This window comes from Botrytis porri (assembly GCF_014898465.1).
Source record: "Botrytis porri strain MUCL 3234 chromosome Unknown BPOR_016, whole genome shotgun sequence".
Classification (NCBI taxonomy): Eukaryota; Fungi; Ascomycota; class Leotiomycetes; order Helotiales; family Sclerotiniaceae; genus Botrytis; species Botrytis porri.
Genome location: NW_024066090.1, coordinates 361404 through 377789, shown reverse-complemented (window position 1 = coordinate 377789; position 16386 = coordinate 361404). Strand labels below are relative to the sequence as shown.

Here is a 16386-nt window from a genome sequence, read left to right as displayed (position 1 = left end):
TTTATGGAATATAGGAGGCATTCAATTCTTGATACTGGAATTGGTAGTTTTTTGAGCATTCGCATGTTTTTTTGAAGAGATTGTTGTCGTTGTACAGTTTGATATCTCAAAGGAATCTCGGGGAATAAGAGAAGAACAATAGTATCGAAGTTCGGAGAAAAAGAGGATAGAATATCAGTAAGAAATGTCCATTTTTGAGATAAAGATTCACAAAATATTGGAATAATTTTGAGCATTGGAAACAATATTGGAGATTTGTAACACTCCTCAAGCTCCCTTGTATCCATATCTCAAACTCCCCAGCTCTTCTTCGGGGTTTACACTTCCCATTACGATTTTCGCTAAGAGTACCACGGCGTAAATCCCCAGGGGTAACCATTCGAACCCGGTCCACCAGATATTGGTTTCCGCTTCAGACATTCTCGACCTAGATTGATGTTTAAACTTTATAATCGTTCCAAGAATTCCTAGTATAAGACTGAGCACGAGATTGAGAATTGGGAGGTAGGTTTGGAGTGGTCCATCGTCTACGCTATTTGCTCCTAGCACTGCTATTTTCGACCGAGGAGAATCTTTAGATGGTTGGTTGATGTTGTCAAGGAGAGAAATGGATGTTCTCTCCGGAGGTAAAGAGTATATGAGGAAAGCGGTAGATAGGAGCGAGGTAATGGAGAGGATGCTGAGGAGAGAGGTAGTTGGAGTGAAGAGGGTGAGGAGGTAGGGGATAATGCTTATGAGAGGGAGACAGAGAAGAAATCGTGTGTAGATGGTGTTGTATCTTGTGTGGAGGGTGGAAAGATGTTGAATTAGGTTGTCTTGTTCTAGAGAGAAAGGGTTAGTTTGATATGTTAAGAGATGAATCGCGGGGTCAAGCATACCTTCTTCGTCAAGAGCTTCGGGTAACGAATCATCGGAGTCGTTATCTGTGGGATACCGAAATGTCTTGCGTAGACGAGAAGTAGTTTGCTCCATTTTTGCAATAGATATTAATGCAAATTTGTTGTACAAAATCTTGATCGAATATCAAATAGACTGTCAAAATAAAAGATGTAGCTAGAGCTGGAGCCTTGCACATGCATAGCTATCAGCCTCGCATTTGCGCCACACTCAACTTTTAGCGGGCCCGTTCGAATCACACGATTAATTCAAAGCTCCCCTCCTTTGCGAACAATTATTGTCAATATCAACGCCATACATCATACACAAAATGTTACCACGATTACTCAGAAGCTCGAGGGTTTTGCCTAGGTTAAGAGTAAGCAACATAAACAATGCGAGAAATCTCATCCAGAGGAGAACGCTGGTTGCAGCGCCAAAAGTTGGAGATGGTCCATTGATGGAGAGGAGAGGGGATCGAGAATTACCTGGTACTGTTGCACAAACATAGCAACGACTAAGAAGAATACTGACAGAATACCTCAGACATTCCTGAAAATGGCATGAAATGGGTCCGATCCATTCCCATATTCCTCGTCGTCCTAATCTCCAGCACCCTCGCCATTTTCAACTACCAAAAGTCCTCGTCTTCCGTCGTATCATCTACTCTCTACGCCCTCCGCACATCACCTAAAGCGCGTGAGTTTCTCGGTGACGAGATTTATTTTGCGCATAAGATGCCGTGGATTTGGGGCGAAATGAATCAATTGCACGGTAGGATTGATATTCAGTTTGAGGTTAAGGGAACGAAGAGGAGTGGAACAATGAAGTTTACGAGTCATAGAGCCACAAGACAGGGCATGTTTGAGACGACGGAGTGGAGTTTGGAGGGCGGGGAGGGGGATGAAAAGGTCAAGATTGATCTTTTGGATGGGGCGGATCCGTTTAAGGGAATTGAGGATGTGGAGGAGAGGTCAGCGGAACCAGGCAGAGGAAGTTATGCGCCTGCTTTGTCAGGATAGAGGTGGGGTGTGGTTTGTGTGGGATTGGGAGATGAAAGGAGTGTTGGGAGAGTTGAAAGTCTCGAAAATTGAGAGGAGAGAACTCCAGTTGGTTCCAGTTAGTTATGAGGATGGCGATGATAGACAATTAGTCATGCGCCAAGCGCAAGTATAAGCACGTTTGGATGTGGCAAGACGATGAGGATAGAATTAACAGTGGAAGGGAAAAGGGCATTGGGCTGGCGTTATAGGTTCAGGTCTGAAACGCCTGTATATGCCATGTATTCATACAAATATTACAATGTAAAAACATTCAACTCATGCCGCAGTAGCAGCTGCTTTCGCTGGCTCCTTAACTTCTTCCAACAAAGCGGGTATCGATGGTACCTTTGGCCATGGCTTCTTGATGGCATCTTGAATCTTCACCACACATCCATCTGGCCCCGCAATACATCCATTCAAGAGGACCAACCCCTTCTCAGCATCCACCTTCAACACCTTAACGTTCTGAATTGTAACCTGATGATTTCCCATTCGCCCCGCCATCCTCTTTCCTGGATGCACTCTCGAACCACTTCCCTGACTTGCACCTGCACTACCCATCGTCCTGTGATTCTTAGAGTTACCGTGACTAGCCGGTTGACCACTCCATCCCCATTTCTTCATTCCTCCTGCAAATCCCATTCCCCTACTAGTCGCTCTCGCATCCACGAATTGTCCCTCTATGAACCATTCTGCTCCAATACTCCTTCCAACATCTAGTAATCCACTCTCATTCTTCACACGAAACTCAGTCATATATCTCTTAGGCGCAACCTGACTCTTTTCATAATGTCCCAATTCGGGCCTCGTAACATTGCTGGGGTGTTTCCAGCCAGCACCAACCTGTACTGCATAATAACCGTTCTTTTCTCGGGTTTTGTGAGCAACGACTTGTACGCGATCGAGTTGCACAACGGTGCAGGGTGTGCGAACGCCGGTTTCGGGATCGTAGAGGGCGGTCATGCCTTTTTTGATACCGAGGGCGCCGGTGCGTAGAGGGAGAGTAAAGTCTTTACGTGCGAGAGCAGCGGTTGAGGAGGCGGAGAGGATGGGCAGTCCAGCAGTTTGCTGGTTAAAGCGTTCGGGGTGGGAGCGAGGAGGGGCGGTTGTCCAGCCATATTTTACACCACGTTTGGTTATGAGAGGGAGGAGAGAATCGGGGAGGAGAAAGGAGGGCGGAATTTGCGCCCAGCTGGTGGGGAGTTTGGGTGCCATGTTGTTTGGATGGGGGTGGAAGCTTATTTAGAGATTTGGTTATGGGATGGGGAGGGGAGAAAATCTTTATACGGAGACCGAAATGAGTCGGGTGCGCGGTCAATATCAGAATTCAAACACCAATAACTTTAACCATTGGCATTAATTACTTAGTACTCAGGATAGTAACACAACTTTATGGAAAGATTTACAATATAACAAAATGGTGTATTATTACACCTCTAACACTGTTTCGCCTTCGGCTTACATTTATGCTGGAAAAGATAAATTCGAAAGTAAGAAATAAATTTCATTGACTGAAAGTCAAAAAACACATGTTGACGCAACCCATAGATGAAGATCTCATCAAACATGGATTAGAAGAAGATGTATGGTTTCACGTAGACAAGTTGTCGAGTGCACACATTTATCTTCGAATGAATGAGGGGGATTCGTGGGAGTCTATTCCGGAGGAATTATTGATGGATTGTGCTCAACTGACCAAAGCAAATTCTATTGAAGGTATGTGGTATTGGTCATGAGAGTCTGAGAAGGGGAAATGAGAGTGTTGTGAGGACATGTGAGTTGATGGTTTTGTGCTAGGAAATAAGAAGGATAATATTACTATCATCTACACACCATGGTCGAATTTGAAGAAAGATGGAAGTATGGCGGTGGGACAAGTTAGTTTCAAGAATCAGAAGACTGTAAGTACTTCATTTGGTTCTCTCTTGAATACGTATTCGAAAGCATTCTGTGATGTTGAGATATGCGGTGCTAGGTTAAAAGAATTTTGGTTCCCGCAAGGGAGAACCCAATTGTCAATCGGTTGAACAAGACCAAGGTTGAAAAGTTCCCAGATTTGGCAATGGAGAAGGAAGAAAAGATGAAGGCTGCGAGGAAGAAGGATCAAGCTGCTTTATTGGAACGGGTACGTAGTGTGCATTTTGTTATTGGAACATACTAATCTGGGAACAGAGAAAACAAGAAGCGAGACAGGCTCAGGAGTATAAGGATAAGAAGTGGCAAAAGGATCATGCGTATGATGATTTGTTCGTTCAGGATGATGATGAAGAGGCGAACAATCAAGATAGAGGGGAAGATTTCTTAGATGATTTCATGTAATTTGCTGTATGGGATATCACCAGGCTTCTAAAACGACATGATATGAGAGATGCTTTCGATCTCCTAGAAACACAAACCATAAAAAATGATATTCACATCCTCGATTTTGGAAGCACTTATTGTGACCCCAATCTCTAGCCCCTAATATCTGTGTCCGTGAATACATTCTCAGTCCCGTTGTCTTCAGCTAGACCTTTCTTCCACTTTCCAGTTTTACCACATAATGAACCTTCTTACAAGACACGCACTCTCACCCAGCCAGACTACTATCATGTCATCCTTCACTGACCAATATTGCTACCCATCTGATTCAAACTTGTGCCCTTAACCTTGTGATCATTTGGATTTGCCGCAGCCTCATAGATGATATTCGTAGGCGCCTTCCCCAATTGCATCCAATCGCCCTTGAAGCCCAAATAACAAATGCGACTCACATCCTCTCCATGATTATCCTCCACAAACAGCGTCAAATTTTGTATTTTTCCAAACAAGGCCCTCTTAACACCGATATCCTGAATCTCAGATGTTTGGCTTAGTTCGAATTCCTGCGTGGGCCGTAGCTCCGACGCGCTGCTGAAATCAACATCGTCGCGATTGATGAATACTTTGAGGGTCTTAGGAGCGGATTCAGAGTTTGACGTGCGGATCAGAATTGAGTGGAGTTTTACTTGGCCGGTAAACCTATTGGGTTGGGAAAATTGGTTAGCTACGATCGCGAAGGGAGGTGGTTTGGAGGGGTAAAATGGCGGGGTACACAAACGGGATATGCATCAATAGTTGTTCATCAGCATCGCTCTCGAGCTCTGGTTGCTCATTCATTCGCTCATCCCATGTTTTCTTTACAATGGACTTTCCAGAACCAGGAGTGGCTTCGTTCAGTGTGGTTATGTCGTCAAATTTGATGTGTTGGTAGAGTGAGTATTGAAGTGCGGGGGTGATATCATCAGAATGATCGTGACCTTCGTGGGAATGACCGCCGTGACCGTGGTCATGCTCATCATGACAGTGACTAGACATTTTTATCACGCTTTTTCAATGTTTGCTGAATTTTCAAGAATTACGTAGATTTTGTGTCGGGTTCTGAGTTGGGCCGTGAGAAAGTTGTTTCCTCTGTTTGCTCACTGGCGGCAAAATCATTGAAGAGAGATTCACCAATCATTGGGTCTGTGTTTTCTAAAATTTCTTATTGACGGGTAGTGACATGTAGTCGGTGAGGATTTTACTATGGCTCTCCAGGTGCTAAAATTGAATTGGAACAATCATAATTAAGGGTTATATACAGATACTTTAACATAAGCTACTTTGATCATCACACATGTAATACAAAATAGATCCTTCAAACGGTTTCCAAATCTCACATTGCAGAATCCAACCATCCTTGTACTAAAGATCGAGCCTAGTAAGAGTCACTGAAATAGTCCAAAAGCATACTCCAACTTCTAATCTAAAAGCCTGCTGCCCTACGCTTCTTAGGCCTTTTCTTTCCAGGAGTAGCGGGTGCAGCCATTCGGCTACCGAAAGCCCCCTTACTTGGTTGAGTCATTGGTAAATCACTAACAGGCTGTGAGCTGTAAGTATTGTAACCAGCCGGTTGACTGCCAAATGGTTGAGCCATAGCTTGAGATGAAGATGTGGCTGCATTCGCACGATCTCGACTCAAGAACCTTTCTGCTCTTCGTTTACGCCGAGCGTTTTCTCGTCGACTACGGTAATCATCGTCCCCACTCTCTTCCGCAAGTGCAGCTCTCTGAACCTCCTCCCATGAGTATTTAGCTGGGTCTGCGCCTGGAACAGATGGCCATTGGGATAAAAGTGAAGCTCTTGCCGCACCAAATTCTATCTTCGGCTCGATGCTAACAGCATACTGGCGAAGTCGCGAGATTGTAGGATCCTGTACGACTGCAGGGGCAGATATTACTGAAGGAGTGGGCGTGGGCAAGCTGAACTGGGGGTTCTCCATTGCTCGGGAATGAACCTGGGAACTGAAATATGGAGGTGAACTGGCCCTTGAGACTTCGTCAATGTCCTTCAATATGTGCATTGAGGTTTCATCCTCAAAGGCTGGTGGAGGTCTCGGCTCAAATTGTTCATTTCGTAGTGAAATACCAACGGAGCTCAGCCATATTTCCATAGCGATTCTGCGTATCAATCTCGCTTTTTCCAAACGAACTGGCCCAGGAGTCTTGCGAGGGAGGTTTGTTACCCAGACATTGATCAGTTGATCATATATCTGCAGTAAATTAGGACATGTATCATCGGATGTTTGATCTTCAGAGAAAGTCATTCCGGGACAAGATATCAATTTCGAGATGCGAAATTTGGAAGATGATTCCTCTTCGCCTTCATCAAAGGTGTTCATGAAATCCAGAAACTCAGTCACAGTTTTGGCTGCCTCGTCAAGGTCACCTGAAGGAGATGCATAACTCGATAACTCAAGACAAGTTTTCATCGGCATGCTGTCCTTTTGCTTGCCATTTTGCATCTGAATTGATATATCTCGGAAAGCCATTTCCATGTCAGTGTTCGAATCACTGGACATTGGCTTGTTGAAGATTCGTTGGAACACCGGTTGCATATTGATTCTGAGAAGCAGATCTGTGGAGGCTTTATTGATTTTTGAAGAAAACTGGTCATTTTGTGTTGTTAGGGAGCTCATCTGATCCACGAAAGCATCTTCGTCTTCCTCATCAGGAACAATAAAGTCATCTGTAAGACGGCTAGCAGTCATGCGGATAGAATTATCCGCAATTTTATGCATCGGCGCAACCAGGGTGGGCCTCGAAGTCCATTTTCTTTGAGAATCGAGAATCTCAGATGCCCATAGGGAAGATACCAGCTCAAGATCTGGCGTGAGCATCCATGTCTGGTGAAATTTTACTCCTGTTTTCATGAACTCTAATCCCACTCCCTCAGTCGAGTCTCTTGGTATCAGATAAGGAGCGGAACGTATAGAGATACTCTCCATCTTGAGTGTCTTTTCCTCGCTTATCCCAGGGGACAGTCTAAATCCTCCCTCGAAAGTCCTTGCGCTTTTCCCATCCATAAAAAAAGTGTAGGAATTCAGACGTGAATTTTCGCTAGATGAAATAAATACTGTCAAGTCTGTTCCATTTTCGTCCTTAGACATTGTCAATTTCATAGTCTCGTCGGTTGGAGTTCTGTAGTGACGATGCGAGAGATTAACCTTGATTCCAGAATCACTGTTCAGACCATCCTCGCCAGTCGGTATAACTTTTAGCCAGAAAATACGGGTCGTAGTCAACACGAACAAGTGTGAAAGATCAATCGTGCTGCGCTTGATGTCCAGTATCCAATCGTTCAGGAGTAAAGTATTAAATGAATAAGAGGGTAGCCGTGTTGGCTTGGATTTTGTATCAAAAATTGCGAGATGTTTCCTGTTTGCGACTATCATAGTACTCACGCTACCTGCCCAGAGGACTCGGTGCCAGTCGCCAACGTTTCCAGGTAATTTGTATGTCGGAATAGAAGGATATTCGCCAAAATCGTCATAAATATGCCCTTTCTTCCCTGGCACGATTCCAAAAGCTGAACGTTTCTTTTGTCTGCCTTCAATGTCCCAACTACTCCATTGACCAGCGCGATCGACAATTGTAAACTGTCGAGCGTACCACGGGTTGAAACTGACATCCACATGTTCTTCTGATCCAGACTGTTGGTACGTTAAAGTCGCGACAGGATTAGGGTCCAGACAGGATGGAGGATATGTAGCAATGTGCCCAGCGGGAGCTATGAAAGGCTTGGGAATTTTTCGAAAGACAGGCCTGAAAATTGTCGTCATGGCTGCCTGTCTCACAGCGAACCAAGTGCTGAGCTCATCGCCATTGTCGGCAGAAGCGATCTGTAAAATTGTCCCCCCAGGACCAAACCAATGTCCTTGATCCGTATTGGTAGCACTCATGTAAGACAGGCGAACTCCATTTTGCGACTCCCATCCAAGTTTATCTGGGCGAGGTTTAACTAATTTCAGAATATGACCGGCCTCACCACATGGAATCACTACTATAAATGCGACTTTGGAATCAGAGGTATGATTGATATCCGCAGCACCTCCAATTGCCATTAAAGTACTCTTCCTGAATCGGTTCGGTGTCGCATCAAAGGTATCTTTGGACAAGCTTGTAGCAAGATTTCCTCCAGGGAATGTTTCGGGTCGCTTCTTTGCGAGCCATCTCTGTTGAGCTCGAGCAAGCTTCGAGCCTACTTTTCCGTTCCCAGGTATATCTCGAATCGAGGGAGGAATGCATTGTGTGGATGAAAGGAGTTGCTGATATCGGTGAACTGCGCAACGGAGTTAGCAGATACTCAACTGAAGCCAAAATACAAACCTACCTCTGTTAACATCTTGCGAAAACGACCATTGCTCTTCATTAATATCGTAAGAGAATTCACCAAAATGACCATGTACCAGGTCGGTTGCCCTGTGGTCAGTCATTTGGTTTTCGCGGACTTCTGTTTGCACAATAAACCCTTCCAATCATCGTATTTTCGCAGACTTATTAAGAAGTGATCTTAAGAATCAAGAGTGAGGCGTATAATGAGTGAAGGGGTCAAATTTCTGTCATAAAAGTGAAAAGCAAAAAAAGGCTGGTCAGGTAAAAATTAAATGATAAATGATTCATTTTTTTTTCGAGACCGTGATTATTATGTCGGATTGGCTCTACCACAATTAGTGCGGGACCTTAAAATATTGGTTTCCTTGCCAACCCACTTATCGGAAATCAACATTTCGTTCCCATTTCTGGTTTTACATTTTTGCATTCCTTATCACCACCACACCAAACCTACAGAATAGTATCTTGACACTCGATCAACCCCACGAAGTCTATCAGCGAGCATTATATCACTTCGACACCAATATCACAGTTTATATACCACACCGCATCTTGATTATCACGATACAATGTCGACAATGTTTGAGCCTTCGCTGTCTACCAGCATGTCTAGCAGTATGATGCGACCACCTTTGTCTTCGGCCGATGCCCCATCTATGGCAGATACACTTCCAAGTATTAATTTTGGCTTCGATGAATTGCGCGACAGGATGGCAAAGTTCACAGTCAAATTTGATGCCTTTATAGAGCAAGGAAGAAAGCGTGTTTTGGAAGAAAGAAACCAATTCCGCATGAATGTGACTGAATTAATTGGTACGAACGAGAATCATCTAGCTAATGCGCTGCGCATTCAACTAATACATATTAGAGGACCAACGTATGAAGAAGAGAGACATTGAAGTCTTGACGTCGAAAAGTAGTACACATCAACAAACCCTCGCGAAAGAAGCCGCCGAAACCGCCGAGATGCAAGCAGCCATCGCATCACTGAGCGCTCAACGCGATGCCCAACTTGCAACACGTGAAGCCTTGAAAGCCCAGATTGCCGAAACACAAAAGGCTATAAATGGACGACTTGCTGCGCAGAAATCCCATGCTCAATATATCGATAAACAAGCTCGCTTCAATGTCCCAGAACTCGACTTTTGGATGTCGAATTTGGGGCTTATGATTGAAGGAGCGGGGCAAAATGATCGCTTGAAGTTCATCTTTACGAATTTTGACGAGAATGATTATGATCGAGAGGCTTGGTTTGAGCTTGATACTTCGAAGAGGGACTACGATATTCCGTATTGCAAGCCAAAACTGGAAAAAGAACAGATTGAAAGGGTGGTGGATAAGTTGAACGAAACTCGTGATTTGCGTGTATTATTGAAGGGTATGAGAGAACTGTTCGTTGAAGCTGTAAAGAATTGAGGGTGGAAAGTGTAGAGTTTGGGGAAGTATCTCAAGAGGTTGATATATGGGGCACTCTAATGATAATGACTTTAATTTTGAATACTACCTATTACTTTGTACTGTTTTCGACGTTGCTCGTATTACCTTCCTTCAGATGAGACTACTCCGGCAGTATTTGCGCCGCTTGATTATAGACCCTATATCATCCCAAAATCTTGCACTAGACTTCCTCATAAATCAAGTTGTTACCCATAAATAAAATCAAAAGTCTGATGTCGACAAATTTCTACGCAATACACAAGTATTTACGATACCATCCACCCAAATTCCTTCACCACCGTACCCAAACCCATACCCAACTTTCCTTGTCTGTAGAGTCCAAACCCCCGCAATTTACCTCCGCCCAAAAATAAACAACAAACGCGACACACCACGAACACAACCATACAAACCCAAACATGGCAGACACATCCCAAAAACCCGATAAAGCTACTAGTGCGGCACAGGCGCGTCAGGTTATCGATGTTTTTCATGAGATTTCTACGTTACTTGTAGGTTTAGGTTGTTCTTTTGGTGGTTGGTGGTTTTTGTTTTTTGATTTTGGTTGTGGGAAGGGGGAGGGGGAGTGAGAGAGGAGAGGGGATGGGGAATAGAAGGGATGAGAGATATGGGGAAAGAGACGCAAAGAGAATGGCGAGAAAAGAGGAGAGCTTATGCTAACCTGCCATAGAATGCAGAGCTCGATCGCGGAACCCTGAGTATTTGTATAAGTCTGATTGAGAATGGGATTAATCCCGAGGCGCTTGCGGTGAGTGTTTTCCACATTCTAGGAATCTAGAATACTTTCCCCTTCTTTTTGGTGTGGATTGCGCCTGGGAGATTGAGGTTGAAATGTTATGTGAGAATGGAAAGGTCGCCAAAGCGATATCCCAAGCAGAAGACTGCAAAACGCTACAATAAAACAATACCACAAACCCACAAGAATTAAAAACTAACACACATCACCCACCAAAAAGACAGTAGTCCGAGAACTCAAAAAAGACGCAGACGAAGTACGGAGACAGATTGCTGAAGGGGGTGTTCGCAATGGTGAATAGTTAGATGTGCAAATACTAGGCATGGAAATCGGGGCAGGGAGTTCATGCGATGGAGTTTCCAATATGCTCGGCTTTTGTGTCGTGTGCGCTTGATATAAGTGATGGAAGGCGTTTGCGAGGATACATTGTGGCGTTAGGGAGATGCGATGCTTGATTTTGGGGGTTTGTTATATAGGTGGAGAGGGGGGGGGGGGTTTGCATAGTGGTTTAGGTGTGGCATTACTTGATATCTTGACGAAGATGATTGAATAATCAGACTTGTAGCCAGAATTCTCAATGACGAAGGCCAGACGAAAAGACACTCTAGGAGATAGTGGTGAGCGATGAAGAGACGGGTATTTGAGTGCATAGTGGGACTAAAGCTATCTCAGGAAGCTGCAGTTTCCGGTGGACGGAGTACAACGAAGCAAGTAGAGGCACACAGGTATCAAAATAAGCTTTGGACATCTCAAGTATGGCCCTCATTACACCATGAGCAATAGGAACGAGGATGGTCGAAGAGTTGATCAAGGTACACGATCGAGGAATCAATAATTTCACTACTCCATATAACCACAACGTATACATATATCAACCTTCTTCCCTGCCCACCCCCCAATGCCCAGAAAAAATATCCAGTACGCCTTCCAACCTTCCCTCCAAAATCTTGTCATAAAATGCTGCAGCGCTAGAATCAACGCCCAAAAATGCAAGGTTTTTCCATTACCATTCCATGCCAGTGTCAACGGTGTCCAAAAATGGCAAAAGGTTCCTCTTCACCGTCGTCGTCTTCGTCATCATCATTTCCAGATTCCGAGTCACTGGAATCGTCGTCGTCTTCGTCATCATCATTTCCAGATTCCGAGTCACTGGAGTCGTCTTCGTATTCAATATCGTAATCATCTTGTGTATCTGAGTTTTGTGTCGCTGGTAACAATCTCCCGATTCTTGGTTCGTCTCTTCCCCAGAAATCTAAATCATCCTCATCTCTAGAGCCATCACTTTCGCCGCCAGCTGCTGATTGACTACTAAATAAATGGATTCCTCGAGCAGGCGATACTGATCTTCCTAGTCGGGAAGGTACGGGGTATGGAGAAAATCGACCGGATTCTGCTTGTGATGAAGAGGAGGGTATATGAGAAGAATGCCTGCGGTTCCTAGGAGCACCGAGCATCAAATTTGTAGATGAAGACATTTGTAGTTCCTGGCCTGTCGACATATCGTTCTGTGTATCCCCTGCTCCTGTGGCCGAAGTCTCGACATCTGGGTCACTCAAGATTGACAATTGAGCTGTATTATATGAATCACAAATGGCACATTTCAGTCCCAACCAGTGGTATTTCACCGCACTTTTAGCATAACAATCGTTGCACGAAACCATCGCTAAAGTGTTTTGAAATTGAGGCGGCATAGGTTGGTTGTCAATGGCTCGATCGAGATTCCGAAATTGTGTCTCCATCCCAACGACACTCTTGCTACATATTGGGCACTTGTACGAAGTTTGCATGTGCTCGATGTAACAAGCTGAGTGAATGCTGTGGCCACATACCATGAACACAACGGGTTTTGGTGATGTGAACATGTAGTCTCCACAAATAGGACAATCGCAATCAGACACCCTTTCAATGCATTTGTGGTCATCCATAAGCGACATAGACATGCACACGCCGCAGGTCTGGTAATATTGTGAGCAGAATATAAAGTGATTGATTGGCACGGGTAGACTTTACCTTGCAATGAAAGAAATCTTTGCCCAGACCACGACCCTTCCTGCAGATTCCACAATCATTGCAATGATATATGCTCTTATTGGAGTCATTGTCCCACAACTTACACACCCCACAATAATACCAAGCAGTCCTCTCTCCACATTCAACACAAAATTCCCCGGCCCGCTGAGCACAACCACATATCATACATAGCATATTTTTAGTATCATGACGAATTAAGATATGGTCTTCAACCTCGTCATGACACAGCCGGCATGTATACCATCGATCGCACGTAGAGCACTGTAGCTTCACATTCCTCTTATAGTGTTTGCATCCGAGCTTGGGCGTGGAATCTTGCGTATTCTCAGATTCTTCGCTTCCTTCGTCAACCTCAGGAGGATCAAGGGGTGCATAAGTCTTCATTAAGTCATCTGGAGAGAGGTGGAAAGTATGAATCTCAGTTGCCGGTGCTGGGTCCAAAGTACCATTCATTTGCCAGATGAAAGAGCTCAATGAGTTTGGAGTCGCAGGTCTTTCCTGGCTGATCATTTTGTCTGCGGTCGTGGTTGGTACAAAATTCTTCGCATTAAATATTTCATGGGCTTCAGTGTAACTTTGAGTTAAAAGTTGATGCATCAATAATGCTTTTCGTTCTGTAGGAATATCCATAGCTTGTATATATATGATGCGTTGTCGAAGAGGACCCATGCCATCGTCCGCAGGAAGAGCAGTACTTCCTGCATCAAGTCCTATTGAAGCCGGAGTGGAATTTTGACTTGAATCTTGAGATGAACCTTCGATAGGACTCATGGGGAAATTGACGGCGTTGAGAGCGGCACTGCTAGATGATCCTTCTAGTATGTTGCCCTGAGTCAGAGGTGATACTCTGGAAGAAGCGTTCCCAGACATGTCGTTGTCAAGTGAACTTATGTTTGACGGTGAATGAGAGGTTGCCAACACACCAGCATCGTCATGGTTGGCATCGTGTCGATGGCTCTCAATATCGCCCGATGAGCTTCCTTCATGAGTCGAGTTTTGATTCCGAGAACTCCGAGTTGTGCCGCCGACGTCTACAAGCTCCCTCGTATCCGGCAGATTCATAGTTGACTCCCTTGCCATCGCATCTTCTATGACGGCCTCGTCAATCGCATTATCGCTGCTTCCTGGGACGAGATGCGTGTTTAATGTATCATTCGAGTCGTGGGCATGAACAGGTTCGGATCGTGAAAACCGCCTGGCCTGTCTCAGAACTGGATTAATCAAAAATTCGGAAACAAGAGAGGTCATTTAGTGACATTTGCTCATATGAAAGTATTTTGTGATTTCGGTTCACGTTGTATCAAGTTCGGAAAGTTAATAAGTTAATATTTAATGTCCAAATTTGGATAGAATCAGATTGTCAGATTGTCTAGTCTAACTTTGGAGGCAAGGCCGATGACGCGCTACTCGGAACCATCCGAAACATGCCCCGTAATATTTTCACATGCGATCGGAGTTTCCGATGTACCGGTATCAATTTATTTTATCGTGAATTGCGCCGGAAATGTGAACATATAGAAACCGTCTTCGCAAAGGAATCAGACAAACGATCATGTCACCTACACAAAAAGAATATATATACGCCTATCGAGGTCTCTACCGAGCTTTGTTACATGCTGTACAATATGCAAAACCAGCACGATACATGGGAAGAAATATGCTGAGGGACGAGTTTCGCAAGGGAAACCCGAAAGCATTTGATCAAGGACGAATCGACAATACTATCAAATTTTTGAATCTTGCGGCGAAAGAAACTGGTCTTGAGCACAAATTGGTCAAGAATCTATTGAGGGTAAAGTACGAGCGGGGGATTCAATGGAAAGCGTAAATATTCCTTTAGTATATAGACATGGAGATCGATGTTGCAATTCTGATCCTCTCGTAGGCAACTCAAGGAACGACATCCCACGCAGATACATTTGAGGAAAAACAGCATGACCCATTACGACAAAACTCTTGAAATGCTTAACGAAAGTATGGGACTCTGTCTACGTTAAGAGCATCACAAGTACCAGAGAGAAAAGCAATTTATCGACATCATGACTTCACGCTTATCATCGTCCTGAAGCAGTTTCTACAACGAATCCTTTTACGGAATGCAGTACGTGTAGCCAAAGTCTAAATCTCAGTGCCGCTCAACAAGTAAAGGTTTGTTTGGCCAATGGTTGCCACATACCTTGAGACTCGACAACCAAGAGCTATAAATGATGTTGGGGGTGTCGACAGTTTAATCAGCGCATGGCTCAGTTGGTCGTATGGTAGACGACAGTCATACCTTGACTGCCCAGGTGTCTAATATCACCAGTGGTTGGGGATTGTACTTGGATATGGAGTTCGCAAGCTAGATTGAAGGGTTGTTGGCAAGGGCTTACTTACAGCCTCACAGACTTATCTTATAGCAATAGCATATCATGAATGATATTGATGAGATCATTTTCGATGTGACGACAGTATCATGAATAGCCTGATTGTATCCGAGGTTAAGTTACTCGATGCCGCCCTATGTCAGCCGATAGCCACCAAAGAACTGTGTTTAACAACCATCTTGACTCTAAAACAACATAATAAGAAGTACTACCGGTAGGTATCCACGGTATCTAGGTAGGGGCCTACACAAGTCCTTCTCCATACTTTACTTCATTTGTAAAGTGGCTGGTGTACGAAGTATGTCCCCCTGTCGTCAACGTCTCTGCAGGCCCATGAACGCCCAGGTGGTGGTTTTCGTTTCTCGTGTTTCCTTCCCCTTATCGAAAGGTAGGTACATACCTAGGTAGGGAATGGTATCACTGCGGGGCTTATCCCAATCCAATGATCCCAATCTAAAGTGCCCTTGCTGCAATGCATTAATAATTATTCCATTCTTGTGCCCTTTTCCGTGGATTTCAATGATACGTCAAGTCCAGTGGGGGGAGGGCTGATTCTTTGTTCGAAGCCAAACGACTGTCGTGATAGATTTCCTCTTTGGAATGAGTTACCCTGCCTAGGTAGTATTCAAGAAGTACCCACGTACTCAAATACTTATTACTACCGGTAGCTACCAAGTGACTGTGCTCGGAACCTTGGAAGCTCATCAAGCTCATCAAGCTCATGAAAGAGGACTACCGGTCTGTACCTAGATTAGATGCTCCGTAGATTGTATGTGTATGTATCGTGCGAAGAAGCTGCACAAAGTGGATACCGCTTTTAGCGAATGCTTTCCCAAAACATGAACATGAGATTGATAAACTGAACATGCTTTCTGACACTGACTCCTCGAATGAAGAAATGATTTGCGTCAAATCCAAACCAACTTCCAAGCCTACGTAACTGGAATGAAAAAAAAGTACCACCAGGTGTATCTCTTTCCTAAGCCAAATCATTGTGACGCCTCTGGTTGGCTCTATTCCTCCTTTCGCACTACCCGTATCTCGATTCTCCATATATTATATATCTCTCAACCCCGCCTTCTCGCAATACACCTCCCTCACTTTCCCCAGACTATCCATCTTCTTTCGGCTGCCACTCTTGCAGGTGAATTCTTCCGCTCGATTTTATAATCGACAGAAGACTCATGGACGATCATTGGCATTCG

General features: G+C 44.4%; 10 protein-coding genes across 10 annotated transcripts; 5 read left to right on the top strand and 5 right to left on the bottom strand.

The window, feature by feature from the left end:
• Positions 1-267: 267 nt before the first annotated feature.
• Positions 268-972, bottom strand: EAF01_010340 (uncharacterized protein; the record flags this gene model as incomplete). The annotated part of the gene is made up of 2 exons (XM_038918597.1): positions 268-821; positions 879-972. 2 exons carry the CDS (start codon positions 970-972, stop codon positions 268-270), a joined length of 648 nt encoding a protein of 215 aa, XP_038765822.1.
• A 126-nt stretch (positions 973-1098) lies between these two features.
• On the top strand, positions 1099-2112 carry EAF01_010339 (uncharacterized protein). The gene is made up of 2 exons (XM_038918596.1): positions 1099-1367; positions 1423-2112. Exons 1-2 carry the CDS (start codon positions 1208-1210, stop codon positions 1896-1898), a joined length of 636 nt encoding a protein of 211 aa, XP_038765821.1. The 5' UTR covers positions 1099-1207; the 3' UTR covers positions 1899-2112.
• An 83-nt stretch (positions 2113-2195) lies between these two features.
• Positions 2196-3134, bottom strand: EAF01_010338 (uncharacterized protein; the record flags this gene model as incomplete). Its single annotated transcript, XM_038918595.1, has 1 exon — positions 2196-3134. One exon carries the CDS (start codon positions 3132-3134, stop codon positions 2196-2198), a length of 939 nt encoding a protein of 312 aa, XP_038765820.1.
• Positions 3135-3336: 202 nt separating this feature from the next.
• Positions 3337-4238, top strand: EAF01_010337 (uncharacterized protein; the record flags this gene model as incomplete). Its single annotated transcript, XM_038918594.1, has 5 exons — positions 3337-3409; positions 3468-3635; positions 3717-3820; positions 3895-4044; positions 4092-4238. 5 exons carry the CDS (start codon positions 3337-3339, stop codon positions 4236-4238), a joined length of 642 nt encoding a protein of 213 aa, XP_038765819.1.
• Positions 4239-4519: 281 nt separating this feature from the next.
• On the bottom strand, positions 4520-5255 carry EAF01_010336 (uncharacterized protein; the record flags this gene model as incomplete). Its single annotated transcript, XM_038918593.1, has 2 exons — positions 4520-4919; positions 4999-5255. 2 exons carry the CDS (start codon positions 5253-5255, stop codon positions 4520-4522), a joined length of 657 nt encoding a protein of 218 aa, XP_038765818.1.
• Positions 5256-5682: 427 nt separating this feature from the next.
• EAF01_010335 (uncharacterized protein) lies at positions 5683-8691 on the bottom strand (the record flags this gene model as incomplete). Its single annotated transcript, XM_038918592.1, has 2 exons — positions 5683-8537; positions 8589-8691. 2 exons carry the CDS (start codon positions 8689-8691, stop codon positions 5683-5685), a joined length of 2958 nt encoding a protein of 985 aa, XP_038765817.1.
• A 468-nt stretch (positions 8692-9159) lies between these two features.
• On the top strand, positions 9160-10006 carry EAF01_010334 (uncharacterized protein; the record flags this gene model as incomplete). Its single annotated transcript, XM_038918591.1, has 2 exons — positions 9160-9403; positions 9459-10006. 2 exons carry the CDS (start codon positions 9160-9162, stop codon positions 10004-10006), a joined length of 792 nt encoding a protein of 263 aa, XP_038765816.1.
• Positions 10007-10446: 440 nt separating this feature from the next.
• On the top strand, positions 10447-11085 carry EAF01_010333 (uncharacterized protein; the record flags this gene model as incomplete). The annotated part of the gene is made up of 3 exons (XM_038918590.1): positions 10447-10539; positions 10719-10796; positions 11005-11085. The coding sequence occupies 3 exons, from the start codon at positions 10447-10449 to the stop codon at positions 11083-11085; spliced, it is 252 nt and encodes an 83-aa protein (XP_038765815.1).
• Positions 11086-11604: 519 nt separating this feature from the next.
• EAF01_010332 (uncharacterized protein) lies at positions 11605-14160 on the bottom strand. The gene is made up of 2 exons (XM_038918589.1): positions 12795-14160; positions 11605-12739 (listed from the first exon to the last, which is right to left on the bottom strand). Exons 1-2 carry the CDS (start codon positions 14061-14063, stop codon positions 11807-11809), a joined length of 2202 nt encoding a protein of 733 aa, XP_038765814.1. The 5' UTR covers positions 14064-14160; the 3' UTR covers positions 11605-11806.
• A 207-nt stretch (positions 14161-14367) lies between these two features.
• On the top strand, positions 14368-14812 carry EAF01_010331 (uncharacterized protein; the record flags this gene model as incomplete). Its single annotated transcript, XM_038918588.1, has 2 exons — positions 14368-14639; positions 14701-14812. The coding sequence occupies 2 exons, from the start codon at positions 14368-14370 to the stop codon at positions 14810-14812; spliced, it is 384 nt and encodes a 127-aa protein (XP_038765813.1).
• Positions 14813-16386: the final 1574 nt, after the last annotated feature.

Bases quoted from the DNA above. Each gene is read 5' to 3' on its own strand.
- EAF01_010332 (XM_038918589.1), bottom strand. From the start codon at position 14,063: ATGACCTCTCTTGTTTCCGAATTTTTGATTAATCCAGTTCTGAGACAG. The intron at 12,740-12,794 runs GTAAAGTCTACC...CAATATTACCAG, and splicing joins AAGATTTCTTTCATTGCAAG to ACCTGCGGCGTGTGCATGTC.
- EAF01_010339 (XM_038918596.1), top strand. From the start codon at position 1,208: ATGTTACCACGATTACTCAGAAGCTCGAGGGTTTTGCCTAGGTTAAGA. The intron at 1,368-1,422 runs GTACTGTTGCAC...AGAATACCTCAG, and splicing joins AGGGGATCGAGAATTACCTG to ACATTCCTGAAAATGGCATG.